This window comes from Mus pahari, chromosome X (assembly GCF_900095145.1).
Source record: "Mus pahari chromosome X, PAHARI_EIJ_v1.1, whole genome shotgun sequence".
NCBI lineage: Eukaryota > Metazoa > Chordata > Mammalia > Rodentia > Muridae > Mus > Mus pahari.
In genome coordinates, this window is record NC_034613.1 from 138,077,945 (window position 1) to 138,100,025 (window position 22,081).

At 40.5% G+C, this 22,081-nt stretch overlaps 1 protein-coding gene across 8 annotated transcripts in view; it reads left to right on the forward strand.

Moving 5' to 3' along the window:
• Sh3kbp1 (SH3 domain containing kinase binding protein 1) overlaps window positions 1-22,081 on the forward strand; it is a 341,291-nt gene that overhangs the window by 191,256 nt on the left and 127,954 nt on the right. For 4 of the 8 annotated variants that reach the window (XM_029534111.1, XM_029534114.1, XM_029534113.1 and 1 more), the window contains 2 exons: window positions 2,595-2,669; window positions 6,265-6,470. In XM_029534111.1, coding sequence (XP_029389971.1) covers window positions 2,595-2,669; window positions 6,265-6,470 — 281 coding nt within the window. The remainder of the gene's footprint in view (window positions 1-2,594; window positions 2,670-6,264; window positions 6,471-22,081) is intronic. The other 4 variants (XM_021188708.2, XM_029534116.1, XM_021188709.1 and 1 more) reach the window with 2 other exon arrangements.

Consider the following 22,081-nt stretch of genomic DNA (forward strand, 5'->3'; position numbering starts at 1 on the left):
TGTATTTTGTATGTAACTACAATTTTCCACTTGAATTGATGCTCTCATTTTTTCAATTTCTTATTTAAAAGGTTTAGATTGTGATGCTTTGGTGACATGTCAAGCTAAGACAAATATAAGAGGGCATCTTAGAAAGTATGACAAAACACTTCCTTGATACAACATACCACGAAAGTCTCCATTCTACAGTATCACTAGACCTCTTTCTGTTTCAGTTTTTTTTAGTATTCTTTTTTAAAGTATTTAGTATTTTTTGGTATTCATCTTTAGTATCATTTTTAGTGGCACTGGTTCTTTGTGTTCTATTGGCAGTGAAGTACAATTTACCCATAGATAAAACAGAATTTCAGGCAAAGGTAGAAGCTATCATAAGCATACACTTTTACGTCTAAATTTAAAAACCTGTCCCTTCTACAGTGCTTGCTGCCTTCAAGAACTAATATTTAATGTCATAGCACAATATTCACCCCCAGTGAGGCAAACATTGCTCGTATGCATGAGCTTTCTGATTGCCTGCCTCTTCTTCCTCACTCAAGTAAGTACCTGTGAGACTTTGCCCAGCCCTCTCCCAGGCTCTCTCTCTCTGATTGTCTTGCTGCTGCCAGTGGGCATGGGAAACTTTTCAGATAGGCTTGAGAGACAATGCAGATAGCAGGCCAATGGTCCGTCTCCCACTGGGATTTTCAGACTTGCTTCTGGGGCAGAGCACACGAAAGCTTTGCTCTTCCCAGGAACATCCCTGGAATATTGACTTTTTTTTCCATTTTTCTGTCATTGAGAAGACTGATGCTTATTCATTTGTGGAGGGCCTGTTCTCACACCAACAGCTGTGCTTTAGGAGTAATGGTGACATTCTCAGAGTAAAAACTACACTCAAATAAAAACTAGTGCTTGCTGGCTCTACTTTTGGCAGAAAGTCTAAGAAACAGGTTTGCAAAATTCTGTTGCTTCTCTAGATTGCTCTTATATAGACAGTGATTATTTTTTGAGACATGGTGTTACCTTGTATCCCAAGACCTGGAACTCAATATGTAGTCCAAGCTGGTTTCTAGGTCCCTCCTGTCTCAGACTCCTGAGCACCTGAGGTTGCTTATACATACCACTTGAACCTACACACAAGTAGTGACTTGAATGCCTAACTTTTTTTTTTGGTTGTTCTTGTTCTACTTGGCACACAAGCCCACAAGGACAAATTTCCAAATCAGGGCATATTACCATTCCTGTTACACATGGGAATGACAATACCTCATCCATCTAGAATGATCTGATCATTTATAATTGGTGTCAAGAATTGGAGTTGACAAGGCCTAGAGACAGCTACCCTGGTGGGCTTCCTATTGTGATGGTGGAGTTTCTAAGGGGTAAGAGGGATTACTCTTTCCTCATTCAGTTACCTTCCCTGCTTGTAAACCTAGCTCAATGGTACCTCTCAATTTACTAGGAAAGGAGAAGCCTGACTCATGTTTGAATATTTAACTCACGAGCTATAACAGAACTCATTTCTTTTAATAATACATTTACCAACTGAGATTACTTTTCAAATCATTTTACCATCTTGTGATATTGTCTGTGGTGTGTGTGTGTGTGTGTGTGTGTGTGTGTATGTGCACGTGTGTTGGGAAGGTGGGTGGGTATGTGTATACTTAAATTGGAACAATATATGCATTTATGCTCTTACGATTCAGTGATATTTGGGCTTTAGCTACATGTTCAGTCCTATGTATTATATTGTATCAAAAATATATTTGAAGCTGAATAAGTCCTCTGTCCTCAATGTTTAAGTACAGACTCATTATTGACACAGCAAAACCTCAATTAAGATGTTTCAAGAACAGGCTTTTTTTTTTTTTTTAATATTCTTGGTGCTAACCCAAACCATCTCCTCATGGTGGTATATGTGCCAATATTGGTTTCAAATCTCATTACTAAAATATCCCCTGTAGTTTGTTAATTTCTTGCCTTAAGAAATCTGTTTATTTGTGTTGTGGTGCTGGGGTCAAACCTTGGGCCTTATGAATGCTTAGCAATTAATCTACTACTAAGCCCCACCCCATGCCCACTACATTTTCCTGAGGAGGGTTCCTTGCCATGTTTGCAATACTGGGGCTTGAATATCAGCGTTTATTATGTGTTACTCTAGGAATAAATGACACAGGCAGAAGGGCCAGATCTGTTTAATGTGTAGGTCACATTCTCTAAAGAGAAGACTGCTTGCCCAGTTGAGTTAGTGCAATAGTCCTATGAATTGGATGCTTTCTGATTAATTGAGGTTTTCTTACTCTTAAGTTAAAATGTGAAATGGCTTCCAAGTTTTTAACTGGGCATATCATCCATGTCAGTCATGTGAGAAACAAGTACCAAATCTGGGTATTTCTTGCCATTGTGGTCACCTGGGGACTTTGGGCTCATTCTGTAATATTCTTAAACTCTACCTAATGGTCTTTAACAAATTGCATGGATGAAGCTCTTGCAGCCAGGTCATTGACGGCAAGTTCAGTTAAAGACTCTTCCTCTTCCTTCTTTTGCCATCATTTGCTCCCCTCTGTCCCTTCTCTTGTTTTTCTCTCCCCTTCTCTTCTCTCATTCACTGTCAGGAAAGACTACCTTTGAAGGGACAATTCTGTACCGAGCCGCACCGGGAAAGACGGAGGGCCACAGACGCTATTACAGTGAGTGACCTTAACAGCAGGAGGCAATCATAAAGCTAAGATCTGGGCACCTGTGGGTTTTGATACAGCTGTGCTTTTTCCTGAGCTGCTCGAGCTTATGCCAAGTGTCTGTGTGAATTTCTGAACCAAGGACATGGGCTTATTTGCCTACAATAAGTGTCATTTCCTTGGTGTGTGCTACGAGAGCACTCTCTCCACCAGCTCCTGGCGCTTTCTTGTTTGCTTTCTGCCTCTCTTGTGCGTGGCATGTGTGCATGAACCATGTATGCAGAGAAGGAAGCAGTAGCCGTTGCCATGGCAGTGGGAGATGGCTTCTGGTGGAGACATCAACCTCTCCTGGTTACTGCTTTTTCCAAGTGGGTCATTTATCATTTGCGTGGTTCAAAGAAAGATCTTGGCACGGAAGTCCATGCCAGGCCCAGTGTTTCGCTTTGCCCATCCAGCTAATCACCACACGGCAGACTTCTTTTAGCAGGACCCATTGCAGCCTTTTGTGTTATAAAAATTAGGCTGCCAAGAGTTGAAGAAACAAGATGTATGGAGTAATTTCATGATGCTCTTACAGCAATTCCCGGTACATCAGGAGCATTACACATGTGTGCACCAAATTAGAAGTAGTCCAACTGATGGGTGCTAAAGCTAGGGTTAATCGCACCACAGTGAGCAGCCACAGGACTGAGGCAAAGTTTAGGAGGCTTCTTTCTGCATTCATCTGGAGGGAAGAGCATCCACTGTGGTGCATATACACATGTATCCATGAATTATATACACGCATGTGATAAAAGAGCTTCAGACATGAGCACCAGAACTCTCCTCAAATGGTGGAAGTGAAGGTATTTTTCTTTCTATTCCACTCTGAACACATACAGATAGCATGTGATTTAGTATGCAGTGTGCTTCTTGGACTCAGTGGGGAGATATGACCTTGTTCACCTCCATGCCCTGCCCTGTCCACGTGTCTGGAAGTTACACCAGTGCATAATGCCGAAATGCTTAAGTCATTTCCAAACTCTTATGCATTTTTGCACTCTCTCACCATGGACCAGTAATGTGCCCTTCATTAAACTGGCCCCAGTCTCCATTCCACTTGGTAAGTTGAACTGCCTGAGAGTGCCATCTACTATTCTGAATAATGATATGGAGACATTTTATAGGAAGATATACATTATAGGCACAAGTAGCTAAAAGTCTACCCAACACACATGAAAATTAAGTAACCTTTCTTCCCTCCCGAAGAGAAAGAACTAGATGCTTGAGTTATTACATCAATGCAAATATTTAGCTGTATAATTTACATTCTTAAAAATGATAGAGCCTGGATGCCAGAATTTCTGGAAGAAAAAATCTGCCGTGTGTTTCCTTCCCAGGCCATGCTTGTGTGGCTGAGTGACTGTGCCTCTGTTCCCTGTGTAATAGATTATTTCTTACAAGGACTAATACATTGTTATTACAATGAGCCCGAAGGCAGCAAATCTCCACGAGTGGAAACTTGGTGAAATAAAATGGCGGGGGAGACAGATTATGGCTGTAGCTAAGGGTGAACCACAGAAGAGCTCCTGACTTCCTCTTTCTGAAGAACTAAAACAGATACACTCTAATCCATTTACCCTGTTGCCTTCTGGTGGTAGAGGAGGAGGTGGTGGTGGTGATGATGGGAGGTGGTGGTGGTGATGGGAGGTGATGATGGGAGGTGATGGTGGTAATGATGGAGGTGGTGATGGGAGGTGGTGGTGATGATGGGAGGTGATGGTGGTAATGGTGGAGGTGGTGGTGATGGGAGGTGGTGATAATGGTGGAGGTGGTGGTGATGGGAGGTAGGTGATGTGGTTTCTTCCTACTATTTCTTTATTTCGCCCTCAATGATTCTTTCCAAACACGAGAAGAATATGCAAGCCATTTATCACATAGAATGAATCCATACGGCAAAATAAGAACATGTTAAAGGGGAAATGACACAATATTTAGACTCCAAAATTATATCTCCAGCATTAGTATTCCCAGAAACAATGAGTAGATAAACACACGAATGGATAGCTAATCCAGGGTTCACCATGTTTGCATACTCCAATCCAGTTCTGTAATGTGCAGCTGGCCCCCTCATTCTTCTGTCCTGTGTTTCTGCTCACAAATGCAGAGCTTGAGTTAATTAAAATGTGCACCGGCAACCTTCTTCCTCCCCCACCCTGTTGGCTTAGGAATACTGCTCTATGGAAAATGGCAGCAACAAAGTAAACTATTGTTCTATGGTTTGAATCTGAAAGTTGTTAGCAATCTATAACAACCTTTCTGTATTTTACCAGTTTGCATTTAACAGTTTCTTCCCACTCTGGCACTTCCTCACTTAAATGGCTTCAACATCTTATGGTATTGTGTGTGAGCAATTATTTAGTATATTGTTCCTATGGACTAGGTGGCCACAGGAAGCTAATATACAGTTGGCCACTAGCAAAAGAAATTTGGTGGCAGTCTTCCACCTTAAAGGCATTGTATGATCAGGAGATACAGACTAAAATGGTAAAAGCGCTACCTACCCTACACATCTAGAACCTTGAAGATACAGTTTAATGACAGAACTTAGTATTCAAAATATCATTTGAACCCTGCCCTTTGCTGTTATAATTAATGTCCTGACACCAAAGGAAGAGTATATGCCCTGAAATTAAGTAGACTCAAATAGGATCTCCATTTTAGAACCATGAGTGTGGGCAAAGCCTAGGGACAAAATGTCCGGGGATGTAAATGTTGATGCTGTCTTGCTGATAACTCTCTTATACCTTCCAACACACAGCGTAAGAGGTTCAGGGGACTGTGTCATGATCCCAGTGTGTTTTCTTTGGCAACAGATTCCGCTTTGGGAAGATGGTGGTGTTAGAGGAAGAAGAAAGAACCCTGGGGTTGGGATTCTGGCCTCTGGGAAGGCAGTATTTTTTCCCATCATTAACAAGCACCACCATCTTGCTAGCAAATACTGTCTTAATGTCAAGTTTGGTTTAACGCTTCCTTAGAGGAACATGCCTGTATGCATTTATTCCCTGTGAAGCCATCCAAAGAGATTTAAGTTGTTGGCAGTCATGATTTTGTGTGATTTAATTGCTAATTTGTTTAAATCACTTTTAGCTTTACAGTTCCCCTTTAGAAAATGATACTTTGGTTGCTAGTTTCTAATTGACACGAATCAGAGTTTAGAGGTACAGTATTGGTAGTGACTGAGTGGGAAGGTCAGATATGGCCAGGGAGGGTTGGTATTACACAAGCCATGGGGAAATTTTTTGGATTGAAGTAGGCTTTGGCTGTAACATGTGAAATGTCACATATACAAAGAAAATAGAGTTTCTGAAAAGCTATTTTGATTCACTGCTTAAAATTAAAGTCTGGGGTAGGAAGACCAAACAAAACTCAGCCTGAGTCAGCGCACTCAACACCCTGAGTACAGAAGCCCAGGCACATTGTGAGAGCTGGCATCTGGCCAGCTGTGAAGTTCTTTATTGTGGCCTGTGGCTGATTTCTGAGCGTTCTCTCTCTCTCTCTCTCTCTCTCTCTCTCTCTCTCTCTCTCTCTCTCTCTCTCTCTCTCTCCTCATCCCCACTGGTGACAGGTTTAAGAGAAACCACAGGCTCCGAGAGTGATGGAGGCGACTCCAGCAGTACCAAGTCCGAAGGTGCCAACGGGACCATGGCAACTGCAGCCATCCAGCCCAAGAAAGTTAAAGGAGTGGGGTTTGGAGACATTTTCAAAGACAAGCCAATTAAACTAAGACCAAGGTCGATTGAAGTGGAAAATGACTTCCTGCCCGTTGAAAAGGTACGCTTGACATTTCTGTCTGATTTCATTGCAATGAGGAAGAGCCTTGGGCTTCTACCTCAAAGGTTTCTGGTCCATGTCTTCCTCCCCCTCCCCCCACTTAAATTCCCCTTTTGTGCAGGAATGGTCTCCCTGCTGCTGATTTCTTATCACTCTCTTGTGTCGGTCACGTTTCCACAACTATAGCAAAATATGGCTTGAGATAATTAACTTGGTAGGACAAAATGACTTACCTCATGACCTGGATAGAAAAGAGCTGGGGAGGGTTGGAAACCTATAATCTCTTTTAAGGTCAGTGACCTAAGGATCTCCCACCAGGTCTCACATCTCAAAGGTTGGTACTACTCTGGGGATCAGGTCTAACACCTAGAACTTCATTTATATAAATCTCCTTTAAAGAGTGTTTCTCGGGATGACTTTTCAAATGTTTCAGCACTTCTCCATCTCCCATCCAGAGAAGCCACTCATACCTGGACCCAGCTAAATATATGACCCTGAAATCCTTCAGATACCCCCAAATCTATCTCTAATGCTTTGTGTTTATGTGTGTTGGTTGTGTTTATATAGTGGAGAAAAGCAATTGTGTGGATTTTTTTTTCTAAGAGTTAGGTAGAGAGAATTTCAGACTGTTGAAAGGAAGTCTCCTGTGTGCGTGTGAGCAAATGATAGAGACAGTTTGGATTCCGACTCCCTGGGTTGCTCCCATCAGGAAGCTAGCTGTTTTCTTCTGCTTCTGGTTCTGGGCTGGTGAGAAGCAGACAGCATGTTGCTGCTGAGTATGCGGTTGCTATGGCAACATACCCAGAGCCATAGCTCTGTGGCTACTGCTGACGTCTACTGTGGTACAATTCTGAGCATCATAGCCTTCCTTAGGAGTTGATAAATACTGTGGAATTTTCCAAATTATAATAAGCTACACTCGTGCTGTGTTTAAGAAATGTTTGTTAATTTGATTTAGTGTTGAGATGTTTGCTTTGACGCTCATGCCAGCAGGTTTGGGATAGGGCACTGGCAACATTTCTAATTCACATCTATCATTGTCTTATGGTTTTCATTACTCAATGAGGTCAAAATTTAAAGGTTGCATCAGCATCTGCAGCTGTAGAACCTGCACTAACCACCCAGCCCCTAGCAACCTTCCCTAATGCCACCAAGCATTGGAAACAGTTTTTGTGGAGTGGGGGCATTTTGGACATTTAATCCCTTAGAGAAAAGGCACAAAGAAAGAAATTGGAGCATGTTTCACTTAAACTCTTCCTTTGTTGATGTGTCCCTGAACAAATTTTTCTTTTTTTTTTTTTTTTTGATAATGTGATGTTGCCTATGATCTGAAAACTATGTTGTTAGTGTCTGAACTTGAGTTTTGTTTCCCATGGCCACATTCAGATTCTGTGAAATAGCCACAAAAAAGTGAATACTCATAATGAGAAGGAATGATAAATGGAGATTTTTTCTCCATTCTCTTTTTTTCTCCATTTTATTCAAGAATTTGAAAAAAATACAACCATTGACTCAATCAACAGTACATGATGTGTATATGTGTGATTTATTATTATGATTAATAATATTTGTTTTAGCTGAGAGTAATATATTGAGTTATTATATCAGTATCAGACATGATCCTTGTTCTTTTTGTATGTTTTTGCATGTGTGTGAGTGTATGTATATGTATGTTCACATGTGTACACATGAAGAAGCCTGATGGCGATATTAAGGATCTCTTTTTTCTCCACTATATTCATTGAGTCAGGGTTTATCAGTGAAACTGAAAGCTTAAAGATATAGAAAATCTTACTAGCCAGCATTCTCCGCAGATCCTAGCTCTGCATACTGAGGCTGGAGTTGGAGAAGAGTGAGCATACCCATGTAATTTTGACAAGGATTCTGGCGACCTGAATTCCAATCCTCTTGCTTGAGTGGCAAGTGCTAACTGCTGAGAGATTTCCCTAGCCCCTGTTTGTTTATTCCTGAGGTGAGATCTCACTGTGTGACCTTTGAACTTCTGAGCTCAAGCCACTTCCCTAGCTCCATAAGTGCTAAGACTATAGGTATGTGTCTCTTCCTGCCAGCTACTCCCAAGTTTATGTCATAGCACATTTCTTCCAAGAATGAAATGCCTCTCTATCATTTCACCTAGAGATTCTAATTCATGTCATTTTTTTTATCCAAACCCCAACAACTTCTCCTCCCACAACTTTCTCCATCTCAGATAAAGGTAGTATTATCTCTCTTTCCCTTTTTTTCTCGAGGTTGTGCCTGACTAATTGATCTGGAAACTCCCTATCCTCTGCCTAACTATGTCTAGCATTTGCCTGTTTGTATTTCATCACCCCAGAAGGTCCCCTTGTTTCTTCTCACTGTTCCACTCTGTGTATATGAAACATAAGGATTTGTGGAAGGTGTAATGTTTCAAAATGTATTAACATGGTACTTTGGAGATTGCAGATATCAGTAGAGTGAGGGAGCTAGGTGGGGCAGTTAGGGCAGGTACATAATTGAAAATCAGCCAGGTGTGTGTTTAAATGTTTCTTTGTGAAATGAAGTTGGGAGCATTGGTAGTAGTGACCTAAAATAATAACTTTACCAGAGTTACAAACTCTGAAAGTATGTGTGTTATGTATGTGGGCATATGTGTGTGTATTCTGATTTCTTGCAGAGTAAAACCATGTGTTAGAAGTTCCCTTAACACAGTGTGAAGCCTTGGGACCCAACGTCAACCTGACAGTTTGTTTGACTGGCTGCAGGCAGCGTTTTCAACGTCTGAAATGATTTAACACGATCTCTGTTCCCTGGTGTTGATGCAGTGGGTACTTGTGTTGATTTATGGAGCCATTGTGTTATTACATAATCTGACTTGAGAGCTGATGAGTGGGATACTGTTTTATTAGTGTACAATCTGGTTCTTTTCACTTTTGAGGTGGTTTGGTTTTGTATTCAATATTTATGTTTAAAGAGGAAAGTCTCCTTTTGAGGTGGGGCTTGTTGCAGAAGCACAAATTGGATCCTGCATGACAAAATTTGGTATGTGAATTGTCTCCCACTTAGGGTGGAGCAGTTGATCTTCTGGCGTGGCTAACTTGATCATTTGTATGAGGAAAAAAAACAGAATCCAATTATCTTTGATAACTTCAAGTACCATATTTATAATTTATAATTTCCATTGAACTTTGTAAAATATTAAGGCCCAATTCTCTCGATCAGTAGATAATTCCTCTCTCTCTCTCTCTCCCTCCTTCTCTCCCTCCTTCCCTCCCTCTCTCCCTCCTTCCCTCCCTTCCTCCCTCCCTCCCTCCCTCCCTCCCTATCTATCGCTGTCTCCTTCTCCCTCTCTCCCTCTCCCTCCCCATCTCTTTGTATGCATGGAGTTATGGATATGGGTCTGTACACTTGGAGGCCAGAAGCCAACATTGGATGTCTCTCTTGATCTCTTTATACTATATTTTCCCCCACAGGGCTTCCTCACCGAATCTGAAGCTCACTTGTTGATCAGGTTGATTGTCCAGTAAACTCCATGTATTGTCTGTCTCTGCCTCCCAAGTGCTGTGGTTATAGATATTTTCTACCATGTCTGAATTTTATGTGGATTCTAGATATCTGAACTTAGGTCCTCATGCTTGCACGGCAAACATTTTACCAACTTAGCCATCTCCCAAGCCCCTATACATATATGTTTAATATGTAACACTTAAAAGTTCATGATTAGATTACATGTCAGTGAAAAAGCCCTCTACCAACCCTGAAACAAAGAAATAGTGAAGACAGACTTGATGCTATACACCTTTATCCTGGCACTTGGGAGACTGAGGCAGTATAATTGAAAAGTCAAGGCTAGCCTGATATACTTAGTTCCAGTCAGCCTGGGCTATACAGAGACTGTGGCTCAAAGAAACAAACTAACCAGCCAAACAAAAGCCAGTGCATATTGTTATTCTTGCTCCTCTTTTTAAGATATAAAGGAGGACCCCACATAATACTAAAAAGTAGATATACCTGTGAATAATTTGTGTAATGTACCATTTAACTGAAATATTTACAGATGGAATGATGTAGAGAAGACAAGATTGGTGATGAATTGATATTTTTTGTGGGTTTTGTGAAGCAGGGTTTCATGTACATAAGGCTGAATTCAAACTTTTGTGTAGCCAAGGATGACCTTGAACTTCTGGCCCTCCAGCCTGTCAAATGCTGGGATTACAGGCATATACCATTTAGCTCCTGAGTTGATAGTAATTGAAAGCAAGTGACACATACATGGGAGTTTGATGTATGCTCCATTTTTGTGTATGTTACAAATTTCATTTAATAGAGATTACAGGAAAGGGAACTTTTGCCAAAATGCTTCCATTGAAATTAAGCTCAGATAGAATATATCCGTAGGACCTGGAGAGATGTCTCAGCACTTTAGAGCACTTGTTGGTGAGTCACTCAGATGATTACTCTGCATCAAACACTTAGGTAAAGGAGGGGTGGGTGTGATCACTTGTCGGTAAGTTGCAGAAATTTGGGTGAGGCACAGGACCTAACTTGGTATGGCTTTCTATACAGAATAGTCATCGCTTTCTGTGCCAACTTATTCCATGTTCGGACTCTAAAGGCATGACTAGCCTCGGCTCCTCTAATCATCTGGGAACCAGTCTTTTTAGACTGGTTGGAAAAGATATCTTGAAGCATTGTGGTTTGACAGGTTGGTCATATATAATGTTTCTTACAGAGAATCCTTTTGGGAACTTATTTCCTATGCCTTCCTGGTTTAATTGATTTCTCTTAGTGACTTCTGACATCTCTTTCTTGAAAGGATTTTGTTATTGTTGTTGTTTTTATTTTTTACTAGTTTTTAATATATGGCAGTCTCTGTTTTTAGCTCCTATCAACATGAATCTTATTTATAGAATTACAGTCACTTGAATTAATGCCTTTTTATGGTATCAACATTGAAACATTTGCCTGTGGCAGATAATTAAAATTTAAATTGTATGTAAATGGAAATTGCAAATCAATTGTTTCAATCAGCCAAATTGTAGTTAAGAGAATTTTATTATTTTCATTCATATCTCTGATAATCTTTTTATCCATTCTAGTAAAAATTCATTAAACTTCATAGTAGAATTAAACCAGATAAGTATCAAGTGACAGTCTTAGCTGAATACAGTTTTACATGCCTGTATTCCCAGAACACTAGAGACTGAGGCCAGTGACCACTGCAAATTCAAGGCCAGCTTGGTCTATATAATTTCCAGTGCTATCTAATGCTACATAGCAAGACCCTATTTCAAACAAACAAACAAAGTAATGATCTCTATTGTAAATAAGAGATCTGGGGCCAAGAAGATTGCTCAGCAGGTAAAAGAACCTGCAATCAAGCTTAGTCCCCAGGACTCCCAAGGTGGAAGGACAAAACTTACTCCTACCAGCTGTCCCCTGACCGCTATACAATGCACTATGGCACTTGTATGTATGTATATTATATTATATTATGCACACATACACATACATACACAATGCGCTCTCTCTCTCAAGATTTATTTATTATTATAATTAAGTATACTGTAGCTGTCTTCAGATGCACCAGAACAGGGCGTCAGATCGCATTATGGGTGGTTGCGGGCCAACATGTGGTTGCTGGGATTTGAACTCAGGACCTTTGGAAGAGCAGTCAGTGCTTTTACCCGCTGAGCCATCTCTCCAGCCCCTCCCCTCTCTCTCTTGATTAAAATTTTTAAAAGAAGAATCTCCATGCCTGTTAGTTACTTTTCTATTGCTGTGATAAGACACCACAACCAAGTCAACTTACAGAAGAAAGAGTTTATTTAGGGCTTAAAGTTTAGAGGGAAAATCCTTAAGCATCATTTTGGGGAAGGTGATAGCAGTCAGACAGACATGGTGCTGGGTACTAGCTGGGAGTTTACATTTTGATCCTCAAGCAGGAGACAGAGCAAGCTAACTGGAAATGGTGTGTGTTTTTGAAACCTCAAAGCCTATCCCAAGTGACACAACTTCTCCAACAATGCCACACCTCCTAATCTTTCCACACAGTTCTACCAATTGGGGACCAAGTATTCAAATATATGAGTCTATAAGGACTGTTTTCATTCAAACAATCATAATCTCCAATCCTTTGAAGAGAAATAAGCTCTGGTGAGGCCCAGGAGCTAATATATTCTTTGGCTAATAAAATACAACTGGGTAAGGTTTTTTAAAAACTCATCTAAGACTTAGGTTATTGAATATTCCTCAGTTGGATGGAAAGATAAGATTATATGACATCTTTAGAGTGATTGCAAACTCTGTGACTTTCAGTGAGCAGATGGTATTATGATGCTTACTGGTTAAATGAAGCATATGGGATTTTTAGACTTCAGTTTATTTATTCCCATTGTATCCATGTTTCCTTGTCTAGGAAAAGGAAAGGGAGGGTTGGTAGAGAATAGGAAACAATGTTACAGTTTTTAAAAGATTATCATTATTTAAGTGTGTGTGTGTGTGTGTGTGTGTGTGTGTGTGTGTGTGCATGCAAGCAAGACATGTTCCTGTGTGAGTGCAGGTATCCTTGGAAGTCAGAAGAGCATATCAGATCCTCTGGAGCTGGAGTGACATGTGGTTGTAGGGTACCTGATGAAGGGCTAGGCATAAAATTCTGGTCCTCTGGAAGAACAATATGTGCTCTTAAGTACTGAGCCATCTCTCTCTCTGAGGGTTGTTTTTTTTTTGACAGGTTAAATTTTCTGCTATTTATGTGTGCTCGATGTGTACTTTTTGAAACACGCAGCCTAATGTATTTTCCAAGAAATATTTAACTGCAGCCAGATCATTACTAAGATTTACAGTCTCAGAAGCTCTTACTATTGTATGTCTACAGACTGGAGATAGAGCTCAGTTGGTAGAGTGCTTGCCCAGTGTGCAGAAAGCCCAGGCTTTGATCCTCAGCACTGTGTAAACCAGGTGTGTTCCTGCATGCTTGTAATTCAACTACTTGGAGGTGGAGGCTGTAGGGTACACAGTTCAAGATCACCATCAGCTACATAGTGAGTTTAAAGTCAACACACACACACACACACACACACACACACGCACGCACGCACGCACGCACGCACGCGCGCGTTATTAAACAGCCAGGTCAGATAGGACAGGTTCAAATCCTAATTCTGCTTCCTTAGAAGGCAAGTTAGTGACTCAGTGCTTTCTGTTCCTCATCTTTAAAATTAGAATAACAAGATGATCTGTCACTTACAGATAGCATGAGGATTAAGTAAATATGTACAATGATTAGAAAAGTACTTATCATATAATAATCACGTAGTTAAGGTTCTTTTTACTAGAAAGGAACCTTTCCCAGGAGCATTGCAGAATGGAGAGAGAGAGAGAGAGAGAGAGAGAGAGAGAGAGAGAGAGAGAGAGAGAGGAGAGAGAGAGAGAGAGAGAGAGATTGAGATTGATTGATTTCATGTAGTGTATAAATTCATATGCCATGTGTCTTTCTCAGTTTTATTTTAAAGTAGAGTATCACTGTGTAACTCTGGCTGGTTTGGAACTCACTCTGTAGACCAGGTTAGATCCCAGCTCACAGAAATCTGCTTTTCTCTGCTTCCCGTGTGCTAGGGTTAAAAGGCAAGTGCTTCCTTGCCTAGCTTCCACCTCAGTTGTTGGGCCAGGGTCACACACTGAAACTGGAGCTTATTAGTTTGGTTAGATTGGCTGGCCAATGAGTTCTAGGGATCTCTCTGCCTGTACCTCTCCAGCACCAGAATTATATGCTCTCCCTGCTGTGCCTGGTTCTACCTGAGTGCTAGGAATTCCTCATGGCAAACACTTTAGCAACAGAGCCATCTCTTGAGCCTGATTTTTTTTTAAACCTTTGATTATGGAAGATTTGAAACTCCAAAAAGTAGACTCGAAGTTTGCTATATTTATGGCAACTGTTTGTTTCATATTACCAAGTCTTAAATGTCAGCCACTAAAACGTAAATGCCATCATTTGGGACCTTGTCTGCATTAGTCACCAGTGTATTTACAAGTCCTTGAAAAATTTGTTAAAACTACTCTGTATCTTTGGTCTTCAGTAAATGTTTCTATAAGTGAAGACTCTCTTTTGTCTTAACCAAGATAAAATTATAAAGGAAAGCTCACTGTGCTTCTGCTGTGCTTGTGGTCTAGCTGAAAAGTCCTTTTCCATTTATTCATTAATTGCCTCGTGTATTCATTTACTGAAGCATCACCAGATTTCTTGTACAGATCATCAGTGGTACCCTGAGATTTCTCTATGACTGAATGAATGGGTGACAATCCGCATCAAAAGAGATGGCCTGGGTGGTATATGCAGATCAGTGATTCTCAACCTGTGGATATCCTATCCTGCACATACCATATCCTGTATATCAGATATTTATATTATGATTCATAAACATTAGCAAAATTATAGTAATGAAGTATCAATGAAAATAAATTTATGGTTGGAGCGGCTCACCACAACATGACAAATTGTATTGAAGAGTCACAGCATTAGGAAAGTGGAGAGACAATTGACCTGGATGCTGTGTTTACAGATTAGGTGTAGAGTAGTTTTGCTTGTTTGTTTGCCTAGATGATTATTGATTAGGAGTCAGGTAGATATGATCTAGGTAATTGGAATTTATCACTTCTTACCAAAGTCATACTTTGGGTCAGTCATTATTTCTAGGTTTCTCATCTGATACCATGGATTGTCTAAAAACCTTTTATTTACGTTTTGTTTGAGACAGGCTACCATGGTCCCTAGGCTCATTTTTAACCCACTATGTAGGTGGGGATGATAATGAACTCTTGATGCTTCTGTTTCTGCCTTCCAACTTCTGGGATTACAGGCATACACCTCCATGCCTGTGTAGGTTGTCCCTTGATCTGACAAACTTGTATATATAAAGGACCATATAAGGGAGGGACAAGGACTAGCAGAGTTGTGTCCATAGTAGCTGTGAGAATCAGGCAGAAGGGAATTTCCTGGGATGCTGAAAAGTAAAGGAGTATCCAAAGGTATTTTCAAGGAAAAGAGTGTTCAAAGATGATGGGAAGTCACAGGATTGACAGTCTGTGTATCAGGAGAAAGCATGATTATGTCGAAGGGGTAAATAGGTAGATTGGGCTGGAGCTCAGGGAGGGTCAGGTAGTGATGGTGGTAGGCAGCTGGAAGAAAGTGGTGCCTCTTTCCACAGGAGTTTGCCAGCCTGCTTTCTCTGGGTGGGCTGGCATGTTGGTGGAGGAGTTCAGCTGTGCGCTTTAGAGAGAGAACTAGGGAGGCACCCGAGAATGGGGACTAGAGACTGAAGAGGAAGTAGCTGGCAGAGTTGCTAGCCCAGGGCTCTGTGGTTGATGACTAATTGGCCAGGCACCAGGAACTTCTAGTAGCTCCTGGAAAGGGGCAGATGGGCCCACCTCATGCACACGCTTTCAGCCAGGCTGCCATTGGCGCGGTTGGCAGCAGAACTGACAGATGAGCCAAATTTTCTTTCAAAGAAAATTGTTCTGTGTGTTTGGGGATCCAAAAAGCCAAGAGTCAGCATTCTATTGTCTTTGCTCATAGATGAACTAGCCATGAGGGCGGGGAGTGGGGGATAAGTTAGGAGGGTATTGTTTAAATACATTTGCATTTGTGTATGCACCCACATAATTGTGTATATGTATAAATAACACCTATGCATTGCAACAAATTCATCTTCCCAATTAGTTTTTTTTATTGTTGTTGTTCTTTTGAAATAAGTTGTCATGTTGCCCAGGCTGGATTCAGACTCACTATGAGTCCAGGCTAGCCCTGAACTCCTATAATCCTCCTGCTTCACCAAATGCTGAGACTATAGGTGTGTGGTGTTGTGCACACTACCTGCCCTAATTAGTATTTATTTATTTAGATCCTTTGAGACTGGGTCTCATGTGGCCTACAATGACCTACAGCTCACTATGAAGCTGTAGATGGCCTTGAACTCCTCAGTTTCCTGTCTGTTTTCTAAGTACTGCAATTACAGACTTATGCCACCATGCCCGCCTTTTAATTTGTTGCTTTTCTAATTAGTTTTTAAATTAGCTCTTCATGTAGAATAATTTTAGGGTTATAGAGAGGTGGTAAAGTAATACCAGAATTTCTACATACCCCATGCAGAGCTCTCACTATTGTTAGCAGCTTCTATTCATATTATATCTGTTGCAATGCATAAGCCAATGCCACTAGGTGGTTATTAATTAAAGCCCTAACTTTATTCAGGTACCCTTAGTTTTTATTCATTGTCCCTTTTCTTTAATTTTAGGGTGTCATTCAGGATACTGCATTGTATTTAATCACCCTAACTCCTTAGATTCCTCCTGTTTTGGTGACCTTGGCAATTTTGAGTTTTGTAGAATGTTCATCAATTAGCCATTTGTCTGAAGGTTTTCTCATGGTGGAGGCTCATTCATGTGACATCAGATGCCAAGGGCTCATGATATCAAAATAACTTCATTTTCAATGTTGACCTTGGTCACCTTGACAGAGGTGAGGTTGGACAGCTGTGTCCCCTGGGAAGGTTCCTTGTCTTGTTTTATTTCATTCTGCCTTCTTTCCATTCTAAACTCTTTTGAAAGAAGTCACTCTGAAAACCCTGTGGGGAGTTATGCTGTACTTCCCTGGGGGAGGAGAGTCTAAAGAAATGAATTGAAATCCTTCTCAGCAGCCAGGTCTGTTCTTTCTCATCCTAATTAGGTTTTGATGAGGTGGTTTCTTATCTGCAGTCCAAATGCTAATTCCCTGGCACTTGCATCACTTCTGTCATTCACACCCAGCAGTAGCCCCACCTTTGTTTTAGGTATGTGTTATATAAACAGATTTGTGCCATATTTACTCAGATTATACCTTTCTTGAGGACTGAGGCAGCATCTAATTTAAAGCCATCTCAGGGTTGGCCACAGTATAGGCAGTTAGTAAGTACAGACTATTATTATTTTTAAGTTAGTTTAATTAAAAGACTTAAAAATTAGCCATGGTTCATAACTGCACAGGACATCAAGGTCTAAGAATACAAGAAACATGGCAAGAAAAAGATACTGTTGATTTGTGAAGTCCTGAACTGGTAATAGTAGCTAATATGGTATTTCCTGTGTGCCAGATTCTTCTGTAAGTGTTTTGTCTTTTGTATATCATTTGGTCACCTAGACAACCAAGCAGGTCTGTGGCTACTGTGATGACTCTTTTGCAGTTCTTGTTTCTGTGATGCATGAAATTGAACCCAGAACCTTGCACATGCGCTGTTCCATTAGTCCCATTTTATAGATAAGGGAATTAAGGTGAACAAAATTTAATTTGTTTAAGATGATATAGCTTGGGAATGACCTACTTGCAACCTTTATATCATGTTCTGGCTCCAGAGTTTTGAACCCTTTATCAGTGGGCTCTGAAGTCATTAAAATGGTGATTCATATGGTATCTCATTTAGGGGGAAACAAGATTGATGTTTAAATACTTTATTCCAGACTGTTGGGATATTTCTGATGACATGATGTATCCCGAGGGGAGCATAGCCATAAAGTCAGTGCTATTTTCCTTTAGTTTTTTTTTTTTTAATTTTTATGTAGTATGACTAATTTTATTTCTGTAAAAGTGTTTGTACTTTTTGTAACACACCATATTTTATATATCCCCAACACCCCAGGCATATAATCTGTTGAAAGATAGTTTTTTTATTTCCCCTCTGGCATTTAAAACATGCACGCGCGCGCACACACACACACATACACAAACACACACACACACACACACACACACACAGAGGTACTATGCACACAAGCGGTCACTGGGTCCTGCCAATAAATACTCTCAGTGCGTTCCTTGTCCCTGTGGTCACACCTTTGGGCACTGGGAGGCAACCTATATTATGGCAGGGATGTAGGCGAGGGAGGAGGACTTCTGGAGAAGCCACCCAAGCTATGATTCGGCCCGGCTTCCTGAACCATAAACAAATGCAAGCTTTGTTCTCCCTATTCCTCATTTGGTCCCAAGTATGACTCAGGATTAGGCTGGGTCCTCAGGCTCCGCGCCTTTGGCTGTTTGAAGGAAGTGGGAGGATTTCAGGGTAGTTCTGGGACCTTTACAAACTGAAGAGACGAGGCTGGCTGCAGGATGGGAGAAGAGGTATTTCTTTCTTTTTTCCTTTAGAGAAGAAATAGAGCCTTTAAATCTTTATCTTATCTATAGTATTTTATAGAGGTCTTGTTCTGTATTTACACGGGTATGTTAAAATGATGATGTTTGGGCTAGCTGTAATCCCACAGTGAGGGGGGGTCACTCTTGGATGTATTCAGAAAGAACCTTTCCAACGGCAGGGTGGTTTTCTAAATTCGAATGTTCTACTGGAGCTATCTAGATTGTTTTTGACGCCCCCCCATCCCACCCCAAGGCTTTGGTCCATTTGGCCATTAATTTTTACAGATGTTTCCAATTTCTCTGTTCCTTAGTTTTCATGTGCTCATACAGCAGAGAGTAATTTAGATGGGCAGTCTGCACAAGCAGTAACTAACTGTTACACCATGTCACAGAGATGTTTAGCAATTACAGATGTTTGTGCAGTCAACAAATCTAGCTTGCTCTTCAGGTTAGTTTAGGAGAAAAGAACATCCCCCCCCCCAGAACAAGCAAGCTGTGGAGCCTTGCACCCCTGGGGCTCACAAACATTTGGAGTCTTCCTTGTGAATGGAGAAACTGTGAGTAGTGCTTTCAGAGTCGAAGAGACTTGCTTGCTTTAGTAGGGCTGAGTACTTATGCGTGTACTCATATAGAGGAAGCTTGGATTACTTGCTTTTCTAAAAGTTAAACTAAGGTGGTCATGTTTCTCTGAGTCCTTCATTATTTGTCCTCCTAAAAGCAGAAGTCTGTTATTTTCCAGACACAAAATAAAATTCCCTAAATAAACCACTGGATAAGTAAAGGCTTATGATTATTGTGTGTCTTCCGTGTCCCTGTGTGTCTGACTGAAAGAGAAAAAAAGAAATGAGGGAAGAGACGAAGTCTGCAAAATACGATCCTTTATATCTTTTTCTATTGGCTTTAACTTAAAAATTTTTGAAACTTTCTTTTAAAGGGAAAATAATGTGGCAAGAATGAAGCTAGTTGTTCCAGCACATTATTTAAGAGTACAAGAGTCTTTTGAAAGTTTTCTTTTTCTTTGAACAGCATCTATTGCTTGCTTAGGAAGACAGGCAGATACTCGAGAGAGCTTCAGGTATTGAGGAGAATTATGTTCATTTGTAGTAGCTTGGGAGGATCCCCTAGGGAAAGCGATCTGAAATTGTCTGGTCTTCTAGATGGAATTTTTCTAATTTTTCATTTGTTGTTAATTTTTTCAGATCAGAACACTAAGTCATGGGCTTTCTCTTGGTCTCTTCATATGTTTATGTCCTTGTGCTTTGTCCTTGGAGGTTCCTCTCCCCTTCTCTTTCCTAGTCCTTTGATTTGTAAAGGAAGAACCCAGACTTTTGTTTAACTTAGCCCCAGGTCATGGTGAGAGCCCTTGAAGTTGTAAAGTACTGACTGGGAAGACCAAGCAATTTGCAGTCCATTGGGAGCTTATCTGGCCCTCCAGCAAGGCCCTAGAGATGGCAAAGGTAGGGTGACCTGCTGTCCCTAACCTTTCGGTCTTGTTTTTAAGGAGATAAGCTACCTCACTGTAGGAGAGTGCTTCCTGAGTCTATCAAAAACTAAATAGCACTGTTGCTTCTCTCATGTCAAGAATTCTTTGTAGTATTAATAATAGTTAAAAACACTAGCTCATGGTTGACGTATATGAAGAACTAGAGACTGTTCTTAGTCTCTTATTTGGAGAAATTATAATTAACATTTTTATGTGTATTTTTCCAGATTTTTTTTCTGAGCCTGAATATGCATGTAGGGTACAATCATTTATTATTCTTACAATAACGGGGGCATAGTACATGCTTCCTGTCTTGAAAACTTATTTTTTTTTGTTTTTGTTTTTCTTTGTTTGTTTTTTTCCAAGACAGGGTTTCACTTTGTAGCCCTGCCTATCCTAGAGCTCATTCTGTAGACCAGGCTGGCCTCACACACAGAGATCCAACTGCCTTTGCCCCCCAAGGGCACTCACTTGCAGTTTGGAAAATTTAATATGCAATTTCTCACTTTTTTCTGTTAGATAACTACACCGTATTTTTAAGGTCTCTAGCCATCAGAAAAATACAATACCATTTATTGAACTAGACTTCACTTGATAACTATTTAGATCATTTCTGTGTTTAATAAACTTGTTATACCCTTAATATTTAAAACTAAGTGTTTTCTTAGGCATGATGGCTCACATCTGTAGTCCCAGGAGGCTTAAGCAGGAGAATTTCCATACATTTGAATCCACTCTGGGCCGGCCTGTGCTACAAGTTCTCATCTCAAACAAACAAACAAAAATCCAAAAATGTTACACACACACAAGTACACACAGAGACACACACACAAACACACAGACATATATAAAACCTCCTGCATTCTGGGATTATAAATTTGCCATGCCTGGCTCCTTAAGCTGAATTTTGAAAGAAGAAATTTCCAGGTTTAGTGGCTGATCTGACATTAATTTTGTTTTAAATGAAAATAACCTGAAAATGTGGTTTCTTAACTACCTGTGGAATAAAAAGTTCAGCTTTTGTAATCCTTCACACCTAGCTTAACTTCTTAGTGGAAATAACCCTGAAGAGCTTTTGCCAACTGAGTTTGGTAGTAGACACCTGCAATCCCAGCATTGCACAGGCAAAGGTAGGAAGGATCTCCATAAATTCAAGGTAAGTTTGGTCTCTGTGGTGAGTTCCAGACCAGCCTGAGCTACAGAGATAAACTGTCTCAAACACAGAGCAAAACCAAACTAAAAACCCCAGCAACTTCAGAATGTTCTATAAAGCACTTGTGGCACTAACTCCGTTCATGGCATCGTGCTTCCATCATACTATTAGTCTCTAGAATGTTTATATGCTGCAGAACTCGTCCCATAAAAACACCCTCCCCTAAACTGCTAGGAAACTCCGTTTGGCTGTCTTTATGAATTTATTTGCTGGATCATGTGATGATTCTAATGCTAAAGTATTGAAGAACCTTCCTACTGCTTTCCACAGAGGAGGTACCACATTCCCTTTTCACCAGCCAGCCACATGGTTTTCTGGGGTTTCCACATCCTCACTTGTCCATACTATTTTCTGCTTCTGTTTTGATTTTGATGGCTGCTATCCTATAAATGTCAGGTGTTTAACATGTGTCTGTTTGCCATCGTGAAAGGAGGACAGCACTTTCTTTTCATCTGATAATTGGAGAGTTAAAGGGTCAGGGAAAAGGTCTTCTGCCTTGAAGTTACCATTAATCAGCTGAACATTTGCACAACCGCAAAAGATTGCAAAGTGCTTGAAGGAAAAACCTGTCTTCCACACTCCCTGAAGGAACACAAAGGTAGTAGTATCCAAATACTACTATTCCTGCTTTTCATGTAGCTTAGCCCCCTCACTTTGAAGGTTAAATTTCCTTCTGTGTTCTTTTGTTAATTCTTTATTATTATTATTATTATTATTATTATTATTATTATTATATTTATTTACATTTCAAATGCTATCCCGGAAGTTCCCTATAC